Below are 27,980 nucleotides of genomic sequence, written 5' to 3'. Positions count from 1 at the left end.
TCTGGAACATGTACATAGTGATCTGTTGATTGAGCATGATGTATACACAGGGGCATCGATCCATTTTTTAGATTGGGGGGGGGGCAAAATCATGAATCAACGTTCCAAAGACGCTCGATCATATAAAACGAACAAACTCACCCACACACCCCTACACATAGGCCTATATTTTATATATATATATATATATATATATATATATATATGAATCATGAGAAAGAGACACATATCTCAACCTCACCAACAATGCGAGCGCGAAGCGCGAGCTGAAAATTTTTAGTATGACATGAAAACAGGAAAAATGTACCTGTTTAGGTTTGCTTGTAGTAACTCATGAGGAGCATAGATACATGGATCTCACTAGAGAGCGAGCAAAAATTTCTTTTTATTCTGATGTGAAAACTTGATATTCTAAGCACTTTTGGTACCAATGATTAAGATGGGTATCTAGAAGAACAATAGATGCGAGCGCAAAGCGTCAGCTGAAAATTTTAATATTTCGATCTGGACAAAAAGACAATTTAATGGACGCTTTAAATAAAGAACAAGATATATATCCAACAAAAGATTATTGCAAATCGAAGCGGGAGTTCTTTTGAGGTATAGAACTGAAAACGGGACATTCTATTCACCTATTTAATCATGAAAAGTATGGGGTTTTGGTACAGAAATGATGCGAGCGCGAAGCGCGAGCTGAAAAATTTTATATTCCGATCTGAAAAGCAGACATTTTGAGCACGATTTTAGATCAAAATCGAGTTGGTATCTTAATCTCGCTTGCTGGTTTCAGTGTAGCATTACAATCTTATTTTATTTTTAGTTGCACATGCGGAATTATTGGGAGGGGGGCAAAACGATATGTTCCCCCCAAATATTTTAATTGGTGGGGCTATTACTCTAATAGCTATATGGTCATTCCTTAGACGATTTATCTTGCCACCCTTTTACTCCCGTTTGTTTTTCCACCCTTTTGAATTAATTGATTTATCAAAATTAATTCTTTCACAACTGGTGGGATGGAACACCCTATCAACAAAAGTTGTTTTTCGTTGGGGTCCTTTTATGTCATGTGTTAAAAAATATCATATACATACTTTTTCATCTTGAACTTCCACCCATCTGTTTAATAGTCCTGAAAAAGAATGTTTTCATTGAATAACAATATACACAAATTGCGAGGGAAACAAACTGATTGATGGCATACTATAATCATCACTATAATCATCATGATCAAACTTTTCATTTTTTCATCATCATTATTATAATTTTTCTACCCTAAATTATTGGGGGGGATGATAATACAGGCCATCCCCCCCACTTGAAATATTGGGGGGGATATATCCCCCCCATCCCCCCGTGATCGACACCCATGGCCGCAGATGTATTGTGACATGTATAGAATCAATTAGCAGAGGTTAAAATATAAAAAGGTAGTTGGTTGACCATTTTTCTAACTGTTCAATTCCATTTTCAAGCCAAAGTATAATTCATGACATTATCGCATTTCATGTATCAGCTGTACATTAATTAATGCGTAACTTTATATAGAGCTTGGCTAAACACCTTGAATGAACAAGTTTAATTTCACATGTAGTTAAATGAAGTAAGCTGAATTAACAAATCAATTACAATGATTTGCTGCATACTACTTCATTACAATTTGGAGTGTGACCAACTAGAAAACAGGGATACAGTGCTCATAGGTCAAAGAATTTATCAAGAAGCTCTTTAACATTGTCCGGTGTGTACTTGATGTACTTCTCAGGGTTCTTGGTGAAGTTTGTGTTGAAATACCTGTAATTGTAAGAAAAAAAACATTACATTAAGTGAAATTTATATCAACATAGCACCAAACTGAAATGAAGATGGCCCTGTGACAAATCCAGCTACAAATAATAATGATGATGACTGTTTGGAACCAAACAAATTAATGGGGAAAATTTGGTATTCATATGACCAAATCTTGGGCACCTAAGGATCACTTCCTATCAAACTTAAGTTTTTGTTATCCATACCCTGGACTAGCATGAATATAATTTTCAGGTCATTTTTGCTTTCTTTTACTTTCTGCAAGACAAACAATTTTTGATAACATAAATATCTTAAAAATTTGAATTGTGAATGCTTTTTCATCAGGCTCTGCAGAGAAATGGTATAAAATACACTGAAATGCGGAGGTTTTTTGTAACGTCTTTTGCACTCTAAAGTAAAAGTGAGCCTCACCTGTCTCTGAACTGGGAGTATTGAGGGACAATGAAGTCTCTATTATCTCTCCTCACAGCATCTCTTAGTGTTACGTCTGGGATCGAATAGACTCGTTGGATCCGGTGCAGGTCTTCAAGCTCAGTGTTAAACCCCTGATCAATAGGAATAATAAAATAAACCAACTGGATTTCATTTATCTTCAATGAATTCTAAATTTCAAAAGATAATTGTCAAGACACTAAGATTTTACCATTCTTGACATTGCTATTTGGATAATGAAAAATCATTTCTATAATTCAAACTACTAGGGAAATTTGCTTATTTCATACTCCATAGTACTATTCATTAGTCTGACCTTCATTCTACATATAAATCAGGCATGCCAGGTGCAATGCCACTTAGAATTGATTCAAAAAGTCTGAAAATCATCTAGAATGACTCTTTTCCTACATAAATAAGGCCAAAAACATGATGAAAAAGTAAGAATTCAGACCTTAGTATGAAAAAAATACAATCAAAACTCTCATAATTTTTTCATTGTATACCATATAAAAAAAATCAGAGCATTAGGACAATCTACAAGTATTTGAAAATATCAACTTGTAAGATAATAAATTTTCAGTTTATATACAGGTATATTGCACTCTGCCCAAAAGACCACTATCAGGGTGTTTGGTCTAATAATAATAATAATAACTAGATTTATATGATACTTTTTTCCAGAGGCTACAAAATGCAACATTGGGTGTGTTCAGACAGCCTTAATCACCAGAGTACCTGTTAAAAACACGTTCAGGCTAAAATAACCCAATAATTATTTCCTGCATTCACAATGACCAGAAGCACACCCTTTTGGGAAAAGCTCTCTAAGTTACATGCATGCACAGTATGGTCTGATAAGCAGGCTAGGCGAAGGCAAAGGCTGGGTGGGTGGAGAAAGTTCCTGTAATTAGCTTTCACACTTCAGAAATACCTACAACCACTGGCGGATCCAGGGGGGGGGGGGGGCAGAGCTGACCCATGAGAGGCACAATTAAAATTTGTAATGTAAAAATGTTGTTAAAACAGAAATGTGCCCTTTGGAATCTGCCCCTGCCTAGCCTACAACCTTAAAAAAAAAAGTACCAGCGAAGATTCTTGTAATTTAAGCAATAACCTACTATTTCTCAGGTATTTTCTTTTGGGGGATATTAACATGTATTTTGCTTTCACATTGGAAAAAAATACCTGATATTTTAAATATCCCGATCAGAGAATACCTGGAGCTCACAAACTTCAAGGAGGTCTGAATACGCATTATTACTGCCCTGCTTGAGCTACCATGTAATCTATCTAAGCGTCTTATGTTGCTGTTCTGATAAGGAAAAATAATTGAAAATATAACCTTGAATTTATCCTTGATTTGTTGTCTTTCCTTGTCTTTGAGTTTGCTTGCATCCTGTGCTAATCGCTGGGTACCCACTGGTTTGTTGACTTCTAGGATGTAGGCTAGGACCTTGTTCCAACTACACACATAAATGAAGAGGATAATAATTATCAATTATTCATTTATGTTTTCTTTTCTACAAGCCGAATTGGTTTGATTCACAAGAAAGCCCTCTCAATGTAAACAGATATATATGTACAAACTGATGATTAATGACATTATAGTGATACTGGTTTTCATTGAAGAAATCTTACATAAATAACATAAAAAATGAACAATAATATGCCACTGATACCATGACAAATAAAACCAAGGAAAGTGGAAAACTATTAAAAGCAACAAGAAAATGGGGGAAAATGCCTTTTTTGCTTTTCGACTGAATTAAGATTGATCCACATGTTGGTATTTCAGCCATTACAACCTGAGGGTATTCTCAATCCTGGTAGTAAAGGGGAGGGGGATAGTAGTCTGCAGGCACAGACCTTTGGTATTTGCATAATGAATAATGCAGAATCAGAAGAAGTGACTAATGTCAATCATATACTGTGACTGACACATAGGCCCGTATTTAGAAGTCGGGTTTAAATTAAACTCAGGTTTAAAGTTGTGGTTTAAGTATGGATAGCCAATTCTTACATAAATCACTAACGGTAGAGATATCATATTTCAGCTCATTTGGCTCTCAAATCATTCATAATTGTCTAGGAAGTATAAAATATGATTTTCTTCACCATCAATGAATCAGGAAAGAGCACAGCAAACACAAGAAACATACAACTGAATAAAAATTTTGACACGTTTGGCTTCCCATAATTTTAGCACAGAGTTAGACCATGATCTAAGTTAAACCTGACTTTAGAATACGGGCCTGAGAGTTAAAGAGACTAGTCTTCACCCTCCACATGGTATAATTGGTGTCAAATATTAGTCTGTGCTTTCAGATTAGGGGTGGGGGAGGGATTATGGCATATAATGATCATTTCAACAACAAAACGAATAAAGATACAAACATATGGCTCATGAAATAAATGATATTGTGTGTTATTTCAGAGATGCTAACCTGTTCAAGTATTTTAAAGGCTGGAAATCAGTATTTTGGTGAAGAAATCAATAATTTCACAGAAGTACCATAGGACAACACATAAACTGAAACTATAGATAATCAGTATTTTGCATGAAACCACCACTATTCTTTCTCATCTTTCAGTAATAATTACTGAAAACCAGTACTATTTGGCAACTCTGTTATTTACAAAGATACCCCCCCCCCAAAAAAAAAAAGTATTGTGAAATAAAACCTAAAATTTGACGTTGGGTTATAAAGAGCCCTAGCTGCTAGCAAAATAAATCATTAAATTCATTTTTATTTGGATAATTTCATTCCACGGGATTTACTTGACAATTCACTTTCATGTTGATTGTTGAACCGGTCGATTACTGGTTCAACTATTAGGGCACTGACTTGTGAAGAGCATGAATGATAAGAAATACCATACAACAATTCTTTTTTTCAATAAATGAACAATACTTTATCAGTGCAAATATAGTTAACCCACCTTGGACTCTGATATGCTTTCAAGTGGGTAGATATGAGAGCATTAAGTTATTCATTAATTATGAAAATGACAAGGAATGACATGTTTGTCTAGGGATCAGTTTAATCTTCAACCAATTCACAGGATTCTTTAAAAAAATATAAATTCTACACAAAAATTACAATCAACCAGGATGTTTGATGTCACATACGAAAAAACTTTCCCATGACCTTTGTACATATTTCAGTTGAATCATCTCTTTAAAGGACAATTCCACCCCAACAAAAAGTTGATTTGAATAAGAAGAGAAAAATCAAACAAGTACAACACTGTAAATTTCATCCAAATCAGATGTAAAATAAGAAAGTTATGACATTTTTAAGTTTCGCTTAATTTAACTGATGACATCACTCACTCACTATATCTTTTGTATTTTATCATATGAAACATTCTAATTTTCTCCTCATTGTTGTGTAACAAAGTTTTATTCCGCCCTGAACATGTGGAATTAGCATTGTTTAACATTTTATGGTTCAGTCAAGTTGGTCCTTATTGTCAAATCTGTAAAAATTGAAATATTGTATAATTCAAACAATATAAAACAAAAGAAATAGTGAGTGAGGGACATCATCGATTCTCTCATTTGCATGTGACTGAATGGCACATAACTATTTTGTGAAAAATAAGCGAAACTTTAAAATGTCATGCCTTTCTTATTTTACATCCGATTTTGATGAAATTTTCAGCATGTTTGTTTGATTTTTCTCTATTGGTTCAAATCAACATTTTTCTGAGGTGGACTTGACCTTTAAGTGAGTTTACATGTATTGGTAGATCAGAGGTCTTTTTTCATAAAGACTTGCTTTACAATTATGGTGACTTGCCATTATGGTAATGTCTGCTGAGTTGTTACCATAATAACGACCATAATTGAATATTTACCATAGTTGGTATGCTATATGAGTGTTCTTTTTATTGGAAGGCATGTAATGCAAGTTCAACAAAATATATCAAGGTTTATATAATGAACTTCTGAGTGATAGTTTGCACTTCCATTAGAATGAGCAAAAAGAGAGGTTTTTCATATTTTGTCGATGAAATGATATCCAGTTATTTATGTGTGACATCACCCATCTTGGTTGCATTAAAGAAGAATGAAACCCTTGAATCCAGTTGAATTCATATAAAAGAGAGAAAAAAAAAAAACTAGATCAATAATCCTTGAGGGAGAGTGAATGAAAAATAAGAAAGTTATGAGCATTTGAATATTTAAATCACTATACTGTGTAGAACCTCCAAATGGCAATGTGACCAAGATCTGTGAGGTCACACACATACAACTTCCCCATTCCTTTTAATACATATTTCACTTAAATTTTCTCTTTTATCTAAATTCAAATTCAATTTGGTTTTTATTCAAAAAACATAACAGAGAAAATAAATGAATATATAACATGCAGTAACCATTATTCAACCAATTACAAAAGGGAAAAAAAATTATGTGTAAAACTGCAATACCAGTATAACAACAAACTGAATGAGAAGATGCATGTAATAAAACAGATTTAATCTAAAAAACAAAAAGACAGGCAAGCAGGTGGGGAGCAAGAAAGGGGAGCAAGCATGGCAAGAGTAAGCATGTCAAAAGCTGAGAAAAGAGAGGGGGATGTAGCAAAAATAAAGGAAAGAAGGAAAAAAAAGGGATGAAGGAGAAAACAGCAGGATTGCAATAAGAAGTAAAAACAAAAAAGAAAGTGACATGATGGCGATCATAATAGACAAGTGGGAAAGGGCAAGAGAGAGAGAGAGAGAGAGAGAGGGAGAAAGACAGAAAAAGAGAAATAGAAAGGTCAGACAGACTCTGAAAAAGGACATCATATCTAATCACAGATCTAGTCTATTTTTTGCGAGGACATGTAATACAGGTTTCTCAACATTATATCATTGATAAATTGATTGTCCTATCATAAGAATGAGCAAAAAACAGAGGTTTTAGGGTATTTCAGTGTTTAAAGGGACAGTTGTACTTCTGTGACATCACAGATCTTGTTCACTTTGGCAACAGGAGGATCTCCATAGCATTAGTGATCTCGACATTCAAATGCTCATGGTTGATTTTTCATTGCTTGTCAAATTTTACTTAAACTTTCATTGATCATGAGTTTTCAACTTTCGTACAAGTTGACTTGCTCCAACAGTTTAATTCTCCTTTAACGATGGGAGGATCTCCGTAGCCTTATCCACATTCAAATGCTCACAACTTCAGTATTCATCCACTTTTACTAAAAATTTCTTAAATTCCATTTTCTTAATTTATTTTCTTCCTGTTTTCACACAAGCTAACTTGCTCCAAAGGTTTCATTTTCCTTTGAGTCTGTCATCTTGAAGAGTTGCCAACATGAAGAAGAACATTTCAGTAGTTTGGTGAGGAAATCAATACTTTCAAAGAAATGCCATAGGATAACACATAAAACTGAACTTTAAAAATGAGCATTTGGCATGAAACCATCAGTATTCTTCTCATTTTCACAACTAAATACTGAAAGTCTGCACTACTTGGCAGCTCTGATTTGTATTTTCATGTAACCAACTAATCAATGAATGTAACACAAGGGTTCTATTTCATAAAGACTTGTTTTAATAACAAATGAACAATTTCCATAACAAGTTTCCTAATAGCAAATCAAATTGCATGATTTCAGTAGCTTTTAACTGTTATTGCAAGTTTGTGATTGTAACAAGTTTTATGAAATGGGCTCCATGTAGGTTTTCTTACCTTCTGGAGTATTCTCTCTTCTGTTCCTTGATAATGTCTTCATAGTGAGATTCAATATCAGGATTACTCAATACCACTAACTTCACCAAACCACTCCTACAAAAACAAACAAAGAAAACAACAAACACATCAAATAGCTGATAGCAGCATAGTACACAAATACACCATGATGCTCAAGGATTTGGCTAAATTATTGAAAACCAAGGATCATCAAACAGTACTCTTCTACAAAAAGGACATGGCCCCGAGAGAGAATTGATTTCCCAGAGTGTGAATATTTTTAGCTTTTTCTGAGAACGAGTCATGTGTTTGCTTTATATCCCTTCCACATGTATTATTCCTTCGTACATCAAACCACATTAGCAATAACAAAGAAAGAACAAATAAGGTCACAACTTATGAAAATTTTCCCCTAACTCTTTGGATATGCTGCTAGCTAGCTTGGCAGGTAGCCAGCCCTAGGTGCACCTAGGGACCACACGATGAGCACAGTGGCTTGAGTTTGCCAGGTGCAGTGTATGTTTGTTTTTTTTAGCTCAATGCACATATGAGGGGGGACAAATAGTTCACCTTTTCTCTGGAAAAAAAAAAGAATTATGCATGGTGTCAGCAATTAAACAAACTATTTCAAGGGAAACTATTTTCCTTTTCTCCTTTATGTACACTTTCAATGCTACAATCTCCTGGAATTCAGAAGTTTTTATGGACATTACATCATTGAACACAGATGACTTTACCTCTGAAGTGATTTCAGGATGTAATGATAGTTGTTGAGAAGAAAGATAGCACCAAGATACTGGTCTGAATAGGTCTTAGCCTTCTGATCTAGGTTCAAACTAAGAGCTCCAAGAACTTTACCTGAAAAAAGAGAAAAATATTCAGTGTGACAACATGGCAAACACATAGCATCATGAACTTTACCTGAACCCCCCAAAAAACCCAAACAACAAACGAATCCGAACCCCCAAAGAAAAACAGATGGAAATATTCTGTATGACAGCATGGCAAACATAGCGCCTCACAAATTTTATCTGAAGAAAAAAAAAAACCAAAACAAAGCAAACACCCCAGCAAATTACAAATTTTCTACTAAAATCAATTTTTAAAATATTGTTATTTATATATAAAGATTTACGTGGTTGTTTCTGTTCAACTCATAATCAGATTGTTACCACAAGGCCAGTGACTTTCCATTTACTGGTAAAATCAGAACGGAAAATCATTTTGGAGCTTTATTTTTAGTATGAAAATTCATTGAATTTACCTTTGTGAAATGGAATTAATGTTCCTGCTGTGTGAATTTTCTATGACAAAAGATAATTTCCATTTTAGATCAGTTTGAAATGGAAATACAGGTTTTTAGTTATTTATATGTAAAGCTACAGTTCCCATACTTACCAACATAGGTTGCAACTCTTCTTTGTTTTGCTTTAGGATCAGCACTACGCATCTGCAGGGTGGGGTCTGCAAAATATAAAATTAAATGAAACTTCTAGCATATAAATCAAGCCAATTAAATTTCAAACAACAGATTAAAGAGAATGTCTTTGATCTGAATTAATATAAAATAAAACGGAAAATCAATTTCCATTGAAATTGTTTGTTCATATTCATAATTATTAAGATATTGAGGAAGGGGGGGGGGGGGGTTGGAAGGGGGGAATTTTTTCCCAGAACTAGAACAAGAAAAGTGCTTCATAATGGCAGAAGCTGAAAAGAGGGGGACATTTTTTCATGAGCATACATTTCACATTTCTATATATAGTTATGATTTTATAACTGAATTTGGTTAATTTGATTTCAAAACTTCCACAAAGCTGAGTAATGATTATTACCTTTTTGTGTGGCAAGCATAGCAGCAGCTGTTTCTACAAAATCCAATAGATTATCCAGGAAAATAAGTGCCTGTTGAAAGAAAGATAAAAAAATGATTGTGTCATATTGTGGAAATAGAAATTGTTCTTAATCTTCCATGGATAATGTGTCCTCACTTTATATGTGTTTTCAAGGTGTTTGTTCTAAATTTACTATTTCACAACAATATGATTTATTATTATATACAATTGTCTTCAAAAGTTAAGGAATCCCACCGCAAAATGCACTCCTTCATGTTGAGTGTTGAATCGAGACAACAACACTACAATATTCGGCGAGCCCAGAGAATAAACTTTACTGAATGTAATATTTTATCACCTGATTTCACAACTAAATATCTAAAACATGGCAGAACTTTAACACTTTAAATATGTTCATTTTCTGGTGAGGTTTACTAACTTTTGAACATCGCTGTACATGTAGGTAAAGTTAAGTAAGAGAAATGTTTTTACTTACATTGCTAGTTAAACCATGGACAGTACCATCCTTTGGCATATTGGATTTATCAGGATCATTCTGTTATCAGGGAATGAAATTTGATAAAATTGAAAATAATTGATAGAAAGGTTCTAGAATTAGGGAATCTGTAAATATATATTTCATTTGGGACTATACATGTACTTTTAATGGTATTTCCTAACATATTTTTCATTCATTGTTATCATTTTCATCATAATCATCGCCATCACCATCGCCGCCATCATCATCATCATCATCATCATCGTCATCATCATCATCATCAATCATCAGTAGCATTACCATCATTATTATTATGTATTTTATTCTCGGAGGCTCAAATGCTCAGACAGATTTATAATGTTGATGTATATTCATTCACAAGAATTTCTATGATATGGTGAGCATGAAAAGAAAATACAACAGGAACAAATAATCACCCTCACTACCCCAAAATCCATGTCAGTTTAATGAACGAAATCCAACACTCAATGTTTGCATAATCAAAGGAGAATTAATCCCTTACAGCAAGTAAGGGCTGACTGCTATTGCTTCAAGCACCTCTGTGCTTATAATAGCTGGCCCCTGTATTTTACTGAATTCACTTTATCACATGCTTATGTATGATTTAATTATCAGTCTTTTCATGTATTATTTACAATGTATATCTTCAATTGTCACATTTAAATTGTATTCATTTATATGTTTGATATTATGTGAACATGTTAATTTATCATTGATTTATGAATAAAATGCAGAAACTCCTGCAAAAAAAAGAAAAAAGTTAACTCGTGTGAAAACAGGAAATCAAAGAATAAGAATGATAGTTTGGACAAACTTGGACAAGCAATAAGAAATTTGTTCATGTGAGGCATCACAGATATTGTTCACATTGCCAATGGGAAGATCTACATAGCATAGTGATCTCAACATTCAAATGCTCATAATTTCCTTATCATCCAATCAATCTTCCTCAAAATTTCACTGATCTGTTTCTTCAATTTTTCTCTTTTGTATGAATTAAAATGATTACAAGGGTTCCATTCTCCTATAAACCAAAGAATAACCCATCAATCTAGTATAAGAGATATATGTGAATACACAACCAGTGAGTACCTTTATGATATCAAAGAATTCTTCCAGAGCCTTTGATCCTGTCGATTCCAGACTGGAGATGAGACTAGGTAGTTTACTACGCGTACTTGGTGCCGTGCCCTGTATTACCAACATAACAATAGCAATGTTATACAATATGCATGAAGTACACTGCACATACTGTATATTTTTTTCACATTTCTCTTACTCTCCTATTTTGCTTTGTTTCTATCATTCTACTTTCTTCATTTGCACAACCATCCAATGCAAAATACAATATAGGCCTAGTAAGAATAATACACTGGACAACACATAATTTGTCATTCAGAGCCTGGCTATCTATCGTTTTTGTACCCCCCCCCCTAAAAAATGCATGAGCATGACCACTTCACCTTTGTTATATTGCCATCCTTAATGATACTCGAGTATAATTCACATTGAGGTACTGACCCTTTGTTAAAGCTTCAGATAGACTTTGAATTGCTATCAAGAATTAAAAAGAAAGAAGCAAATCTTCAAATTTTATTTTTAAACATCAATTAAAGGACAAGTCCACCCCAGCAAAAAGTTGATTTGAATAATAAGAGAAAAATCCAACAAGTATAACACCGAAAATTTCATCAAAATCTGATGTAAAATAAGAAAGTTATGACATTTTAAAGTTTCGCTTAATTTCACAAAACAGTTATATGCACATCCTGTTCGATATGCAAATGAGGGAACTGATGACATAACTTACTCACTATTTCTTTTGTATTTTATTATAGGAAATATGAATTATTCTAATTTTCTCCTCATTGTCCTGTGAGACAAAGTTTTATTCCTCCCTGAACATGTGGTATTACCGTTGTTATAACATCTTATGGCTCAGTTAAGTTGGTCCTCAATGTCAAATTGGTGAAAATTGAAATATTGTATAATTCAAACAATAACAAACAAAAGAAATAGTGAGTGATGGACATCATCGAATCTCTCATTTGCATGTCACTGAGTTGTGCATATAACTGTTTTGTGAAAAATAAGCGAAACTTTAAAATGTCATAACTTTCTTATTTTACATCCGATTTTGATGAAATTTTCAGCACTATGCTAGTTTGATTTTTCTCTATTTATTCACGTCATAATTTTCCTGGGGTGGATTTGACCTTTAAGGGTATGAGTATGAGGATAAGAATTTAATTTGTGTCCATCATGACAAATGAAAATTGATTTTGTTAACACATCAATATCAGTAGGCTACATAGAATAAATGGATGGATAATACAAATATGATATGAAAAAAACCCCATGTAACATAAACATGACCACATACCTGTAAAGCTTCATCAAAGTCTGGTTTGACGGCTAATAGGTGTTTCAGCACAGGGAATATACCTAGGATGGCAGAGTATTCGTGCTTAGCTATAGCCCTCTTTGCTGCACTGATGATTTGCTGTGAGGAAAATAATCAATAACTTAACAAATATCTTTTTCCATATAACGCCTCTTCCCGAATCTCATTTCTTATAAATTTGTGTAATAATAAATGGGTGTATGTTTTATGGTGCATTTTCAATGTCCACTTTTGAATGTGCTTTAAATACTCCCCTGGGAGTGGAGAAAAGCTATAAAATGACCAGGGTAGTAATAATCAATAAGTATTTTAGATATGTCCTTAGCACCTCATAAATGACTAGATTATCATCATCATCATCGTCATCGTCATCATATCATCATCATCTCTATTACCATCATTATCAATACATATGAAAAAGTAGAGATGAGTTTACAAATATTATGGTCTATAGATAACAAAATTAGTTATCGTACTTCAATAATATATTAATGGCAAATCATCATAATCAATATTATGAAAAAGTAGAGCTTAGTTTACAAATATTATGGTCTATAGACAACAAAATTAGTTATCATACTTCAATAATATTAATGGCAAATCATCATTATCAATATTATGAAAAAATAGAGCTTAGTTTGCAAATATTATGGTCTATAGACAACAAAATTAGTTATCATACTTCAATAATATTAATGGCAAATCATCATTATCAATATTATGAAAAAATAGAGCTTAGTTTGCAAATATTATGGTCTATAGACAACAAAATTAGTTATCATACTTCAATAATATTAATGGCAAACTAGCATTACGAATGAAATCAAGCTGAACTAATGAGAAAGGAATGATGTACATTACTGAATTCATCCATCCTGTAATGAACATCATGCCTTCCCTAACCAGGCCTTTTAAATCAACAATGTTGTTGATTACATCAGGTCATTTTTGTCAACTGTATTGTTAATTTCACAAAGTTAGAAATTTTGGTAAACAAAATTTTGGAAGTTTTGGCAGTTGATATTTATGAATCCTACATTGCCAGAACACATACAACAACTGGCATTGAACTCTGTGACCAAAATATCTAATCAGATAATTGCCACTTGTCTATTTGGACCAATTGCTTAAGCATTTCTTTGGTTATTTTTACAAGGAAAACAGGACAGATAAGACAACTTAATGACTCTGACAACCACCTATGGTTGGTGGAGCCAGCAAAGCATAAAGAAACATCTACATCATTTTAATTAAGTGTTCAACATATGCAATTCTTGATGTACACATGTAATAATGCACATACTCACCTCTCAATAATGATGGATGGAGGAAAAGAGCATAAAAGAAACTTCTATGAAGTGTTCAACATATGCAAAATGTATGTACGCATGAAATAATTCATTCTTCTTACCTCTCCATCATGTAGAATAGTATCAAGAGGTTTCTCAATGACCCTATCAAAGGTTTTCTTCTGGTGTTCATCAGGTATGATGTTTGCCATTAGCTGAGATTCACTCTGAAATATATAGGATAGAAAAGATTCTTTGATTCATTCATTTTGGTTTGTATATTGTACATTACTAGAAGATAACATACTATGTGCGCTAGCGTATCCAGCATCAACTATGACAAAGAAATGTATAGAGTCACTGTTGTCCCCAGACAATTGGGCCCATGAAATGCTTTGTAGGATCTGATGCTGAATACACACCTGATGTGCATAGCTAAATCTGAACAGAATATCTTGGGACTAACAAAATTTGCTTTACCAAGGTTTTGGTGAATTTGAAGATACCACCACACTGAGCAAAACAGAGAGATATATTCAGTTTCTAGAGTACCTGCATGAGTTTAATAAGACTTGATACACAGAAGAGATAGCAGGCCGTCTCTGGGTCCAACTGTTCATCTTTGGTTGAGGTGTTCTCTGATACATTAGATCCTGTTCGTCTATGGCCTGTATCAATCAAAATCACAAAGAAAAATATGTTTGTACGCGCCGGTATATGAAAAAATAAGTTCTAAATTACGTATGGAGCAAAAAGAAAATAACAAACAAAAACCTCACTATTAGTGAATCGAGGTATTATAAAGCAAAATTGAGAAATTTGTTGCAATTATTTGAGTAGCTGTTTTGTAGCCAGAGTGTAGTGGTTTCACGGTACACCATGTATTCTTTTATGGGCATGTGTTGATCCAGCTGTCCAGATGGCATAGTACATGTCATGCGTGCATCTGCATTTAAAGGTCAAGTCCACCCTAGAAAAATGTTGATTTGAATAAATAGAGAAAAATCAAACTAGCACAATGCTGAAAATTTTATCAAAATCGGATGTAAAATAAGAAAGTTATGACATTTTAAAGTTCCGTTCATTTTTCACAAAATAGTTATATGCACAATTTAGTCACATGCAAAGAGAAAATCCATGTCCCTTAGTCACTATTTCTTTTGTTTTTTACTGTTTGAATTATACTATACCGGTATTTCATTTTTTTCAGATTTGACAATAAGGACCAACTTGAATGAACCATAAAATATTAAACAATGGTAATTTCACATGTTCAGGGAGAAATACAACTTTGTTTCACAGGACAATGAGGAGAAAATTAGAATATTTCATATAATAAAATAAAAAAGAAATAGTGAGTGAGTGATGTCATCAGTTCCTTCATTTGCATACAGAACGGGATGTGCATATAACTGTTTTGTGAACTTGAGCAAAACTTCAAAATGTCAAAACTTTCTTATTTTACATCCAATTTTGATGACATTTTCAGTGCTTTGCTTGTTGGATTTTTCTCTTTATATGGAAATCAACTTTTTATTGGGGTGGACTTGTCTTAAGCATGACTCTATAAAATCGTACATAACTCTCTGTGAAACACCCCCAGGTTTTGACAGCCCATCAATGGTATAATTCATAACACTGATAATGAGATAACATAATCAATCTTACATTTCAAGTGACTAACTAATAACGTAATGTACACTTACCAAACATACTGGAGGAGACTTTTCCCTTTCCTCCCCTGCAAATGAGAGAAACAGCAGAATTCAATAGGCAAACATAATAAATGATAAAATTTCAGTCACAACACAATGTACTATCCAATAAAATATAATATTCATTGTATGTGACATGTACATCGGCATACACTGGCCATAATGTCAGGGGGGTGTTTCACAAAGATTAAATTTCATGTAATGCATCACTGCATTGGTCAGATCATGTGCACAGGACAAACACTACCATGTATCCATCAATCAGATTATGTCACCTCACACTTTAGACTTTGTGAAACATCCCCCCCCCGGTGAAACAGCCCCCTAAATAACTTACGATCTTAGAAGATGAGAAGTTCTCTTTAGAGGTTGCTCCTTTCCTCTATGCAATTTACCACCAACCTGTATCAACAGTAGAAAATAGATACTTGATTTAAAATTTGATCCACATTAATTGAATGAATCTGATTTTTATTCCTCATATCTCAAAGATATAAAAAAAAATGTGCAGACAGAAATGGTTTGTGTGCATTCTCATATAACTAAAGACATTTAAACTTCATCACATTACTAAATTTTTTATATGGGTCGGCCAATCACAAGGTATCTTCCTTTTCAGCCAATTCCCTCCTCATTTTTCTTTAATTTGTTTGATGTACATTTGTTATTTATACATTGCTTTTCATTTTCTATTTTATGTATTTTTATCAGATCTCTTTAGGAGAAATATATGAAACAGAAACTAAAAAAATTAATATAACTATAAAATGTGTAAAAAAATAATAATATTCATTACTGGAATGAATATCATAACTTACAAACCTATATAATGATTACTAACTGAATAATTCAAATTTGTTGTTATTGAATAAAATGTGTCTAAAACTACTCGAAAACAAATAAAACAGGGTACGAACATCTATCTCATATTCAATTTTCAAAACCATTCATCAATTCCAACTGGCTAATCACACGGTGGGCAGACCAAACCACTTACCACTAGAGGGGAGTATGGCCCACCAGGACCTGTCCCTCCAGATTTATTATTAAGGTGATCTTTGAGTCCCTCCATTGATTTACGCAGTGTGGCCGCTCTTGTGGAATGGTAGATCTCAATGAACTCTGTAGTCTGCCCTTGGTTTAGCAACCATCTTGAAATCTCAGAAAGTTCTTCTATGACATCATCTATAATGCAGATTTTTTTTAATGGCCTATGAAAGGTCTGCTAATAGAGCCTGAATAATGTTTTTATCACTATAAGCAATAATTCCTTAATAACTTGGTTTCATTCATTCCATTTTCCAATCATGATTTATACTGGAAACTTCAAAATGAAAATACATACCAATTATCATTACCTATTCACTGCCCAAAGCTTCAATATTTGTTATTACACTCACTCAAAAGGGTTGTATTCCCTTGGTTTATTGGTAAATGATCTAAATCTTACACTACCTGACACAATCATGGCCAAACCAACTTGGCCTACTAACAGATTGGTCCAATTGCTACCTTAAAACAATAATCAGGAATGTCAGTCAATTTTGCAGACTGGGCCTGAAAAGAAACTAACACAATAAAGCCCCATGCCTGCTCTACATTAAAAAACCTGATAAGGCCTGAAGTGTTAAAATGTCAAGGACTGAAATAGGGAAAATGCCTGAGGATTATATTTATTTCATGTACCCTTAGGATTTCTCTGAGCATGAATCAGTATCAAACCATTTGCTAAAAGCCTCAAAATTACCTGGTAATTGCTTGAATGATGCGTCCTCTGGAGCCAACTCTGAAATAGTTTGAATCAATAATAAATTTATAAACATTAGAAAAACAAATCATGTATTATGATGATTTGAGAGCATGAAATAAACAGAACTGTTAAAAAAGAAACTTTAAAATCATATAACCATCTAATATTAGAGAAAATAATGATAATGCTTCTTGACTTGCAAAACATATTTTAGTGAAACCTCAAAATGATTCAAACTGTACCGGCATTGTATATCAACTCATATCAAATGATTGGCCATTGAATTATATTCCATCAGTGTAGCAACAACAAAACAGATACACATACTACTGATACATACCAATTTGAAAGAAAAATCATGATAACTGAAAGGCTTGGAATTAACTTTCTGATTCCTTGAATGCATGATCGTCTAATCAGGGTAGTCTTGCTAGAGCAGGAGTAATAGCATGCAGCGCTTACAAATATATATCAAAAGCTTCATAAATGTTGCAAATTATTATCATTACTATTATTGGAAATATTACCTTCATCTGTACCCAGAATATCTAAAATCTTGATCGGAGGAACAGGGTTACTGTGTCTAGAAAGTAGATTCCTGAATTCATGCTGAAGTAATTCTTTACCAGTGTTGAATATTGAAGTCTGAATAAAAGACAACAAAACAATGCTTTATTATTACATCTGAACAAATTTCTCTTGTGATTTTAACTGGTATCCCAGTACAGTGTTTACAAACTATCTATGCTAAATCATCACTGATGCAGTAAATCAAGGCAAATTTAAGATGAATTTGTTAATAGAGATCTAAGAAATCTTTTGTATGAACTCTTGACAACATGCTTTACTAATTAAGCCAATTTTATTCCTCCCATAAAATGTTATACAGGGTAAAAAGTACATTTCCTCTTCCCTCAGAAACAGACCTTTTTCATGAAGTTGAAGGCACCACCAATTTTGGTGAAATCCTTTGTTTTGATTGGCTGAGAAGCTCCGGTCTCTGACTGTCACTATGACAACTGTCGGAAAATGTTCATTTGTCAATGCTAATAACTTTAATGAAATGGTGCCCAGGCCAAATGTAGACCTGACCTTTTGGAGGGCAGGGTCATTACATAAAAATGCATAGCAGCTTTTCAATGATTTCCCTTATCCAAGAATATTATAGGAACCCACATATTCATGAAGGTATATCAATCCATTGACTTTCTAATTATAATGGACTTATATTACAGTGACCATGTGGTTCTCATAGCCAATCAGTTCATCAAAAGCAGGGGTGTATCCAGGTTTACAGGATATTGTAACAAATTTCCGAAAAGCAAAAAAAAATGAAGATCATCATCACTTTCAAAAGTACCGTTCTGTAGAAAAAATTTCAGGCAAGCCCATCCCGCGTCCCCTAGCCATGACTGATCATGAGCACATTATACTCACAGCTTTGGACAATTCTGGACTTTCTGGGTTGTTCTTGGCAAAGAAATCAAGAGCTTCCTGTATCTGTGCCATCTGACTGAGATACTTTTCATAGTTTCCTCCAGGCCTAAAGAAGTATATAGAGATCAAATGATAACAGTGATATTCACTAGGGGATGTTGCAAGAATTTACTATTTGCAATCAATTTCATATTTATGATGTGAATTTAAAATTGAAATATCAATTGCAAATTGATTTCTAAAGCTCATTGCAAGAAGCAGATCAGCAATCAACTGCAATTTTGCAATCAATTGCCAGAATTATGATGGATTTTTTGGACCCAAACTTGACTTACAATTGATTGCAAGTTTCCTTCAATGCCCCAAAGGTGAATTATACTGTAGGTCCCTCATATAGGGTCTTTGATGTACATACTTAATGACTTGCCCCAATGCCCAAAACCACTTGCTTTTCAATCAAGGCTCATTCATATTTATCAAAATACTTGATTCAAATAGAGCAGATAGGTATGAGCTCCAATAAACATGCTACTGGTTGAGGCCGGGGAAACATATTACATGAAATACTGTAAATAGTAATTTTCACCAATAACTGTTACAAGCTGATATCCTTGCATCTGGGCTCTGTTGCATAAAGTTACTGTTACAGTAACTTTGCCATCCAGTGGTATCTTCCATGAAATCCTTGATTCTGATTGGTTGATTAGCATTGTTACCATGGTAGTTACCACTGAATGGCAAAGTTACTATAATAGAAATTTCTATGTAACAGGGCCCTGGTTGGCTCAGAAGAAATCAATCGGTGAAAATCATTGACAAGATACTGCTCAAATCACTAAAAGGTACTCTTGAGTATTTACTTACCCTTCCTTGATAGCATTTTCTAATTCTCTAACAGCATCATGGTAGCTCAGAACATGATCAAATGAAACTAGGGTGCATTCAATATCTTACAAGATTGGCAAATTAAGGAACATAATTCAACCAAAATGCATCAACAATATTTAAAAATATATATATATATAATTTAAGAACATCAAAGCAGGCTCAATATAAGTTGTTTTATGTTGAAAATAATATTTAAAACCATGAATTTATCCTTTTCCATGGAATATATATTAATTTGTCAAATACTGATGTTCCAATCTTGAGGACCTAAATGATGAGGCTGTAACATATTGTGAACAAATAGAATTCAATGCTTAGAATCCAGTATTTGAGCACACAAGAGCTGCCCTGCTCAGGTCGGAGAAATTATGCTGTATTATATTTGTTAATATTTGTTAAAAGGAAGTGCTACTTGTAAGAGTTATAAGAAAGTATTATTATTATTATCATGAAGTCTACGGAAATAGGTATAATATTCTGTGATCAAATCATGTCCAATTTAATCGTGCTGAACAATAAGAAAGGATACTTTCTTGTAGTTTTTGCAAAGTGACCGTCTCCCTGTGGACGGGTAAGATGGTTTCCTCAAGCTGACGAAGACGATTCTCAAAAGATGTTAGGATCATCACCTTTCAAAACAGTAAATAATAGAGTGTCTGTTCTTGTACAATGCATGCATGTCAAGCATTATAAAATGGTGATATGGATCCTAGTCAAATGATTGACTGAATTGTGTCACATAAGGCCCCCATTCCACAGAACGGAGACCGTTGAAAGACCACTGAAAGACTTAAAATTGGTGAGGTCTTACAGCGGTCTTCAAGATCACTGAAATTTGTCATCTCTGTGGAATGGCTCAGAAAGACCCCTCAAAGAACTCTAAAAGACTGATGGATATTCCTTGTCTTACTGGTCTTAGACTAGTCCTATAGAGATCTATCAATGGTCTTTCAGAGATCTTTTATGCAACAAGTGATCTTTCAGAATTCTCTCCATGGACTTTGCCTGGTCTTTCAATGATCTCTCATGAGTCTTACAGTGATCTCCGCAAAATCTTGAGAGACTGCCGAAAGATCATTGAAAGACTATGAAGACCTTTGAAAGTTCATCGAAAGACTGCTGAAAGACCGCTGAAAGACCACTGAAAGACCATTTTCTTGTAAGACCGTTGTAAGACTGTTTTGAACCGTTTCAAAAAGTTTTGGAGCCCATGAAGACCACGAAGACCGCTGAAAGATTGGTCAGGACTCGTGTAAGACCTCAAAGACCATTGTAGGTTCATTGAGAGACCTCTGTAAGATCGACCAAAATTCATGGTCTTTCAAAGGTCTTTCAGCGGTCTTTCTCTCTGTGGAATGGCCCCTTAACCAGCTATTTATTATAGCTAACATGCAAATTTTCTAATGACTGGTACTAATGACTAGTTCTATTAACTGGTCATAGTTTTGAAATAAAGATGTTTATCAAATAACAAGGACCCACATCACTATCTTATAAAACATATAATAATAAAAATAGTTATTACTTATACGGCACTTTTCCAATAAGGCCCAAAGCACTTAAGCTAAAACTATGAAACTACAAAAGAGATGGGTTTACAATGGCTTTTTGAAAATTTCTATCGATGGAGACTGTCTTATTATAAGAGGCAAATAATTCCAGTATTTTTAAGCTGACACAGTAAAAGTTCTTTCACCGGCTAATGTACGAGTTAATGAATATGTTAGAGGAAGAGGGTCACCAGCCGACCTTAGTGCTCTAGTTGGTGTATACAGCGTCAAACAGTTATTTGAATAATCTAGAGCCTGTTTATTCAGTGTTTTGTAGACAATCAAGAGTAATTTGAACATAATTCTCTGTTTCAAAGGAAGCCAGCAAATGAATTGAATAGTGGCTGGGAAGGATGATCTTGACAAACCTGTAAAATAGTGCTGCCCAATTCGCTAGTTGTTGAATACAAATAAATTGATGAGAGGGGATTGTAGATACATATACATGTAATAGGCCTACACCGATTTCTGCTTGGGCATTAGAATAATTACCCACACTTGTCACCTTATAAATAGTCCAATAGTCGACTATGCCTCAAGCATGTCAGACCTGTTCCAAAGATATAATTTTCAGAATGATCCCTTGTTCTACACTGAAAATTTTAACCACTCAATTTGAGACAAACCCGACACTGTTTATGCATGGAGGAATATACCTCTTTGTAGTGACCCAATTTAAATCTTAATAAATCAAGCAAGTGACAGATAAATTGTGCTTTAAACAGGATTAAATAGAGTATGACTTTACAAAATAACTTATATACCAGGCAAAAAAATAATTTCCCATTTTTGGGGATTATTTTCAAAACCTACTGCCTAAATCTGCAACAGGGATTTTTGAGGGATCTCTTTTATGTTCCATGGCCGTAGTGTAATTTTTCCCCCCTGCAATTTACAATTTAACAAGTATTTCTCAATTTATCATACTGAAGTGGAATTATCACCAGAGTCAAACTCACCATATTCTGACTCATATGCTGACTCTTGTGTAAGTTATCTCTGATAAAAGTCAACTCTTCAGCATCCTTTGAAATAAAACAAGCTAATTATTTAATATCACACAAAATAAAGAATTGAAATTCCAATTATAAACAAATTCAAAATGCAACTCTTCAGCATCATTTGAAGAAAAGAAAACAATTAAGTAATATCACATGAAATATGGAATGAATTGAAATACTGTAAATGCAAAATCCATCTGATAAACAAATGAAAAATGCCACTCTTCAGAATCATTTGAAGAAAAAAAAAGTTAATCATTATGTCTTTATCACATCACATGAAATATAATATAAATCTAAATAATGCATAATTATGCAAAAGTAAAATGATAAAAATGTAAAAATGCAAAATTTTCCTGAAAATCTAATCTAAATGTATTCTGCAAAGGTTACAGGAGCAATAAAATTTGCCTTACTTTTTTCATGCAATATACTCTATGTTATGCAAAAAAAAAACATTTGTAATGCACATGTATGTCATCTATGTTTGCAAATACAATTTGTTTCAATTTTAGAATGGACTTCTATAAATCATGCAATACATGTGAGCAGAAATTATTGTTTGCTTACAACTGCCAATTTTTCCTCTATCATCCGAATCTTTTGTGCAGTATCTTCCATATTTGCAGATGATAGATATCAATTCAACGTTGGAAGATACACTCTAGCATCAGCTGGTCACCTACAAGTCCTGAAATGAAAACCAAAGTGAATCCTGCTATATGAAAAATGATAATTCAATAGGCCTAAATCTGACTTGTGCATGGCTGGTGGGGCCGCGTGGGGCCACTTCCATTGACGAGTGGATACCATACGTGACCAAAAAAACATGTAAAAAGGATCTCTTTTTTCAAGACAGGGCATGTTACATACGTAACGTAATAAGAGTGTCGAAAACACTAAAATAATGAAAAAGGGGTATATATATTTCGCTAGGAAAACTATGTGTTTATGGTCCAATTTGCGATGGTATAAAAAGACTAAAATACTTTATAAAGGATTTACTTTTTGCCCCAACACTACGTGTTTAGGGTCCGATTTAAGAGAGGTGTCTTGGGTGGTACTATGAAAAGTAAAGGTAAAGCCGACATCCATGATCACGTCCGTGACATAACAATTAAGATATCGTTGTACTTGTTTAGGTGCCCATTCAGGGAATACTTGTCAATGGTCTCGTTTTGTTTCCAATACTTAGGAGTTTTGTAGGCCGTAGGGTAGGGGTTCACATTGCCATAGACCAAAAGCTTAGGTCTCTGTTATATTGGTTGTTCCGCTGAACTCCGTTGGCTCCACTCACCAATTACAGAGACCAGAGTTCTAACTCGATCTGTACAGGGACTCAATGGCCATATGTTTATGTATTAAGTTCGGATAAACCAGGGAAGTGGGAGTTGCGCGACAGCCGAAGTACATTGTACTTTTTAATTTCTTTCCTTAATTTCATCCAAGTACATAGGGACATGCGTTGCTATGTGTTATGCGCTATAAAAGAACTGAATAGTATTATTATTATTTAAGTTTATTTTTTCCCATTTTGGTGCATTTCAGGCCAAAACGGAATAGAATAATCTTTATTTAGGTCCAGTTCTTTTTATATATTTTCATGAAATAAAGACAAAAATCGATGAGCCCCGTCGGGGGGATTTTGCATTGTTAACCCCCTAATGGCGGCTGCACGATCGCAGGCCGTCTGTGTACGAAGAAAAAAAATTAAAATGTTTAAAAAACTCCTTGAAACAGACGGCTGCCAGCTGTCTACAGACTACACACACCATTACCTAACCCAGGGAGCTCTGGGGAGTTACGATTCATAACAAAAATGGCCGATCGAGACGGGGGTAGAAGGAGAGAACTTTTCGTTTTTTTTAAGTTCCAGTCTGTGCCTCGATGTCAGGAAACTGCCACTCGTTAGACCTTCATCCATATAATTGCGGTTAGTGCATAATTTCTGTTTTCACAATTCATTTGGAGAAATATTTAGACCATAAATCACGCTAGTCCCGTGAGTATCATGGTCAAATACACGGTAAGCCCCTGGGCTCCGGCCCGCTGTGCGGGCCGGAGCTCCCTGGGTTAACCATTACCATGATTACCTGTTAAGGGATCAAAGGCAAAGCCTTTGCGATATTTTTGGCAAAAATTCAGACAAAATTTGACTGAGGTGAAATAAGTTTCCTGACTCAAGTATGGCAAGTTCCCTCAAGTCTGCGCAGTCCCCCTTGTCTGCGCACATGCGTATCTGCGCGATTCTAGTAGAAAAAGATACGCAACGAACACAGACTTTACACATGCAATACATAGACAGATATTCATTAAAAAATCTGACTCAAAATGGTGGAAAAATAATATATTTGGAGCATTTCATGTTACAGCCTCAAAATGCAGCCTTTCTCATCAAAATCTCTGAATCGTGTGCAAAGTGAATGGGTGCGCAGACATGGGGTAACGGTACCGTACCATTTTTTTTTTCAATCTGAAAATTACAGCCCGAGGTTTTTTCCAAGAAAATCCTATAGGCCTAGGCCTATATCTTTCAAATTGTTATGAGATATTTGGTACACTTACTCATAATAATATAAATAAGGAACATCATTATTTTAATGTTAACTGAAAGATTTTGTGAAAGAAAAAGTAATTCATGAATCATGTTGTTATTGTTTAGACAGGAATATCCGTCGTTTCTGGGGATTTATTCAACAATTTCTGACATTTTACTGTAATCCCCATTTACCGACGGTAGGGTGTACGTGTGGGCTCGCATGTGTTCTCATTCCCTCCCTTTTGTCAATTCACAGTCCAAAGTTTGATGTAATTTTACACATCGAATTTACAATCTAAGGATGTATAAACAACAAACTTTTAATTGATGATATTCCAACATTTAAATACTTTAAACGATATAGATGAAAAAGGCATGAAAAATATACTTTACCGATGTTTAATTGGGTTGAACACGATAAAAATGGTCAAAATGGCAGCCAAACTATAAAATATTTACAAACGAACGTCAACAATCACGAATGTGATATCGATATTGCTTTCGATATTATACGATCTGCTCCATATGCGAACGAAACCGAAGATAAACGATACTAGTTATACTAGTACGAGTACTAGTTATAATCGCGATATATCGATTCGAGACATTAAGTTAATAACGACAATGACGTCATTCAAGATGGCAACTTGCAAGAAAAACCGTCAGGTCAGGTGAAAATGTCTTAGATGACAGATTTCTCAATCATCCAGAGGATTTTTTTCAATAACTCCGGCCCAAGGTATGCAATTACTTAAGTTATATATATTTCCCTGATAATGGAAACCATGAAACTTTCAATTTTGCTTAAAAAACAGTTTTAAATCGCGATCTATAAAACGCTAGTTCACTATACGTTGGCTGTAGGTACGGGGCCCCATCCCCTTCAGTCTATGTATGGTGAGTGGAGCCAACGTAGTTCAGCGGAACAACCAAAATACAGAGACTGAAGCTTTTGGTCTAGTTATTGTTATATCTTAACTTAAATTGGTAGGTGCGCAGACTTGGCCACCAAGCCCAAGGCACCATCAATCATCATTGATCATACTTTCATAGTCAAAGACGTCAGGTTGTTGGCCAATGAATGTGTAAGTCTGAAACTGCATTTAATATTAGCGCCTTATTTATGATGGTGGGCCCCAAGTCTGCGCACCTAACAATTTGAGTTAAGATTTAACATGAATTTCTTCTTATTTCACAAAATCTTTTGGTTAATAGTGTTCCTTATATTATTAAGAGTAAGTGTACCAAATTTCTCATTAAAAAATGAAAGAAAATATAAGATTTTCTTGAAAAAACCTTTGGGCAGTCATTTTCAGATTGAAAAAAAAATGGTACCCCATGTCTGCGCACTCATTCACTTTCACGATTTGGGGATTTTGATGACAAAGGCTGCATTTTGAGGCCGTCACATGAAATGCCCTGAATTCATTATTTTTCCACCATTTTGAGTCAGATTTTTTATGAATACCTGTCTATGTATTGCATGTGTAAAGTTCTTGCTCGTTGCGTATCTTCTTTTACTAGAATCGCGCAGATACGCGGGTGCGCAGACTTGAGAGACCGCGCAGACATGGGGGAACTGACCATACAAAAACAACCCCACTCATATTATTTATGCTGCGCTAGAGCTAGCGCCGCGATTTTCATTCTGTGACTGAGACGCAACGGAGATCGGAGACCCATGGATTACGCAGCCCGGAGCTTCCCGGAGAGACGGAGTAGCAGAGGCGAGCAGCCAGTCCGCCAGTCCAGGCCCAGAGAGGCTCCTCCCAACGGCAACAAAGACAAAGCTAAAAAGTCTTAAGTTAAGACTCAGTCATGAGTTCTAACAAAATCAGAGCTAAATAACTAATCCAACAGAAAAGTAACCCAGAGTCAGAGAGCTCCCGCCCGCGTAGCGGGCGGGAGCCCAGAAGCTTACCGTGTATTTTACCATTGTCACCGGACTAGGGTGATTTATGGTCTAAATATTTCTCCAAATGAATTGTGAAAACGGAAAGTATACAATTACCACGATTATATGGATGAAGGTCTAACGAGTGGCAGATTCCTGACATCTGGGCACAGTCTGGAACCTCAAAAAAACGAAAAGTTCTCTCCTTCTACCCAGTCTCGATCGGCCATTTTGTTACGATTTTTAACAAAAATGGCCGATCGAGACGGGGTAGAAGGAGAGAACTTTTCGTTTTTTTGAGGTTCCAGACTGTGCCCAGATGTCAGGAATCTGCCACTCGTTAGACCTTCATCCATATAATCATGGTAATTGTATACTTTCTGTTTTCACAATTCATTTGGAGAAATATTTAGACCATAAATCACCCTAGTCCGGTGACAATGGTAAAATACACGGTAAGCTTCTGGGCTCCCGCCCGCTGTGCGGGCGGGAGCTCTCTGGGTTAACAGAAAAGTAGACTATAATGTACAAGCACATAAAATCAAACAAAATACATACCAGTGGAAAATCAAAAATTACTGCATGCAAACTCGGCGATCCTATCTATGATTGACCTCTTCCTGGCCTGACCCATTCACGTAAATCCACATAACAAACGTACCGGGTACGGTACCCTTACGTCTATCTGCTGTTACTTCAACAGCGTACTCCATTGGTTTTCCAACACCCCGTCGAATAAATACAGCGATCAATTTCTACTAAAAATTTAAACATACAGTGTCTTCAGAACAACAAAGAAAAATGACATCACAGCCAGAATCTTGGTGACTCGAGTGCAGACAAACCCTAAAACACAGAAATACAACAAGATAATGGGACATGGCCACAATTTGGAATTTTGATAGTGGCAAGAAAATTTAAAAGTATTCAGAAACATAAACAAGCTGGGAGTTAATATTTTTTTTTTACATTTTGATTTAGGCCTATGAAGTATAATTGCAGGATTTATTATGGCATCTGCATGGGCTTGATCCCATGCACACTTAATTTGGGAGGATATTTTTTAGACAATTTGCATAAAAATTGCTAAAATCATTATTTTTAAATACTTGGGATGGAAGAGGTAGCAATTAATTACTCCTCTGTCTGCCTATACCCACCCCTATCAGGCATGCACAGAGGCAAGGATTTTAAAAATAATGGAATGGTATTATAT

General features: G+C 34.6%; 1 protein-coding gene across 1 annotated transcript; it reads right to left on the bottom strand.

Moving 5' to 3' along the window:
* Positions 1-278: 278 nt before the first annotated feature.
* Positions 279-27,543, bottom strand: LOC129269512 (exocyst complex component 7-like). Its single transcript, XM_064105890.1, has 23 exons — positions 27,323-27,543; positions 22,902-23,022; positions 22,290-22,355; positions 20,310-20,409; positions 19,757-19,841; positions 18,893-18,998; positions 17,983-18,100; positions 17,453-17,491; positions 16,703-16,890; positions 16,043-16,107; positions 15,697-15,731; positions 14,543-14,658; positions 14,113-14,217; positions 12,681-12,800; positions 11,390-11,488; positions 10,274-10,333; positions 9,778-9,847; positions 9,341-9,406; positions 8,680-8,800; positions 7,943-8,038; positions 3,590-3,710; positions 2,224-2,357; positions 279-1,794 (listed from the first exon to the last, which is right to left on the bottom strand). The coding sequence occupies exons 2-23, from the start codon at positions 22,950-22,952 to the stop codon at positions 1,698-1,700; spliced, it is 2,058 nt and encodes a 685-aa protein (XP_063961960.1). The 5' UTR covers positions 22,953-23,022; positions 27,323-27,543; the 3' UTR covers positions 279-1,697.
* Between the last annotated feature and the right edge of the window lie 437 nt (positions 27,544-27,980).

The sequence above is a fragment of the Lytechinus pictus genome, chromosome 10, assembly GCF_037042905.1.
Source record: "Lytechinus pictus isolate F3 Inbred chromosome 10, Lp3.0, whole genome shotgun sequence".
NCBI classification, from domain to species: Eukaryota; Metazoa; Echinodermata; class Echinoidea; order Temnopleuroida; family Toxopneustidae; genus Lytechinus; species Lytechinus pictus.
Note: the sequence above shows the minus strand (reverse complement) of the source record. Positions and strands in the feature narration are given on the sequence as shown.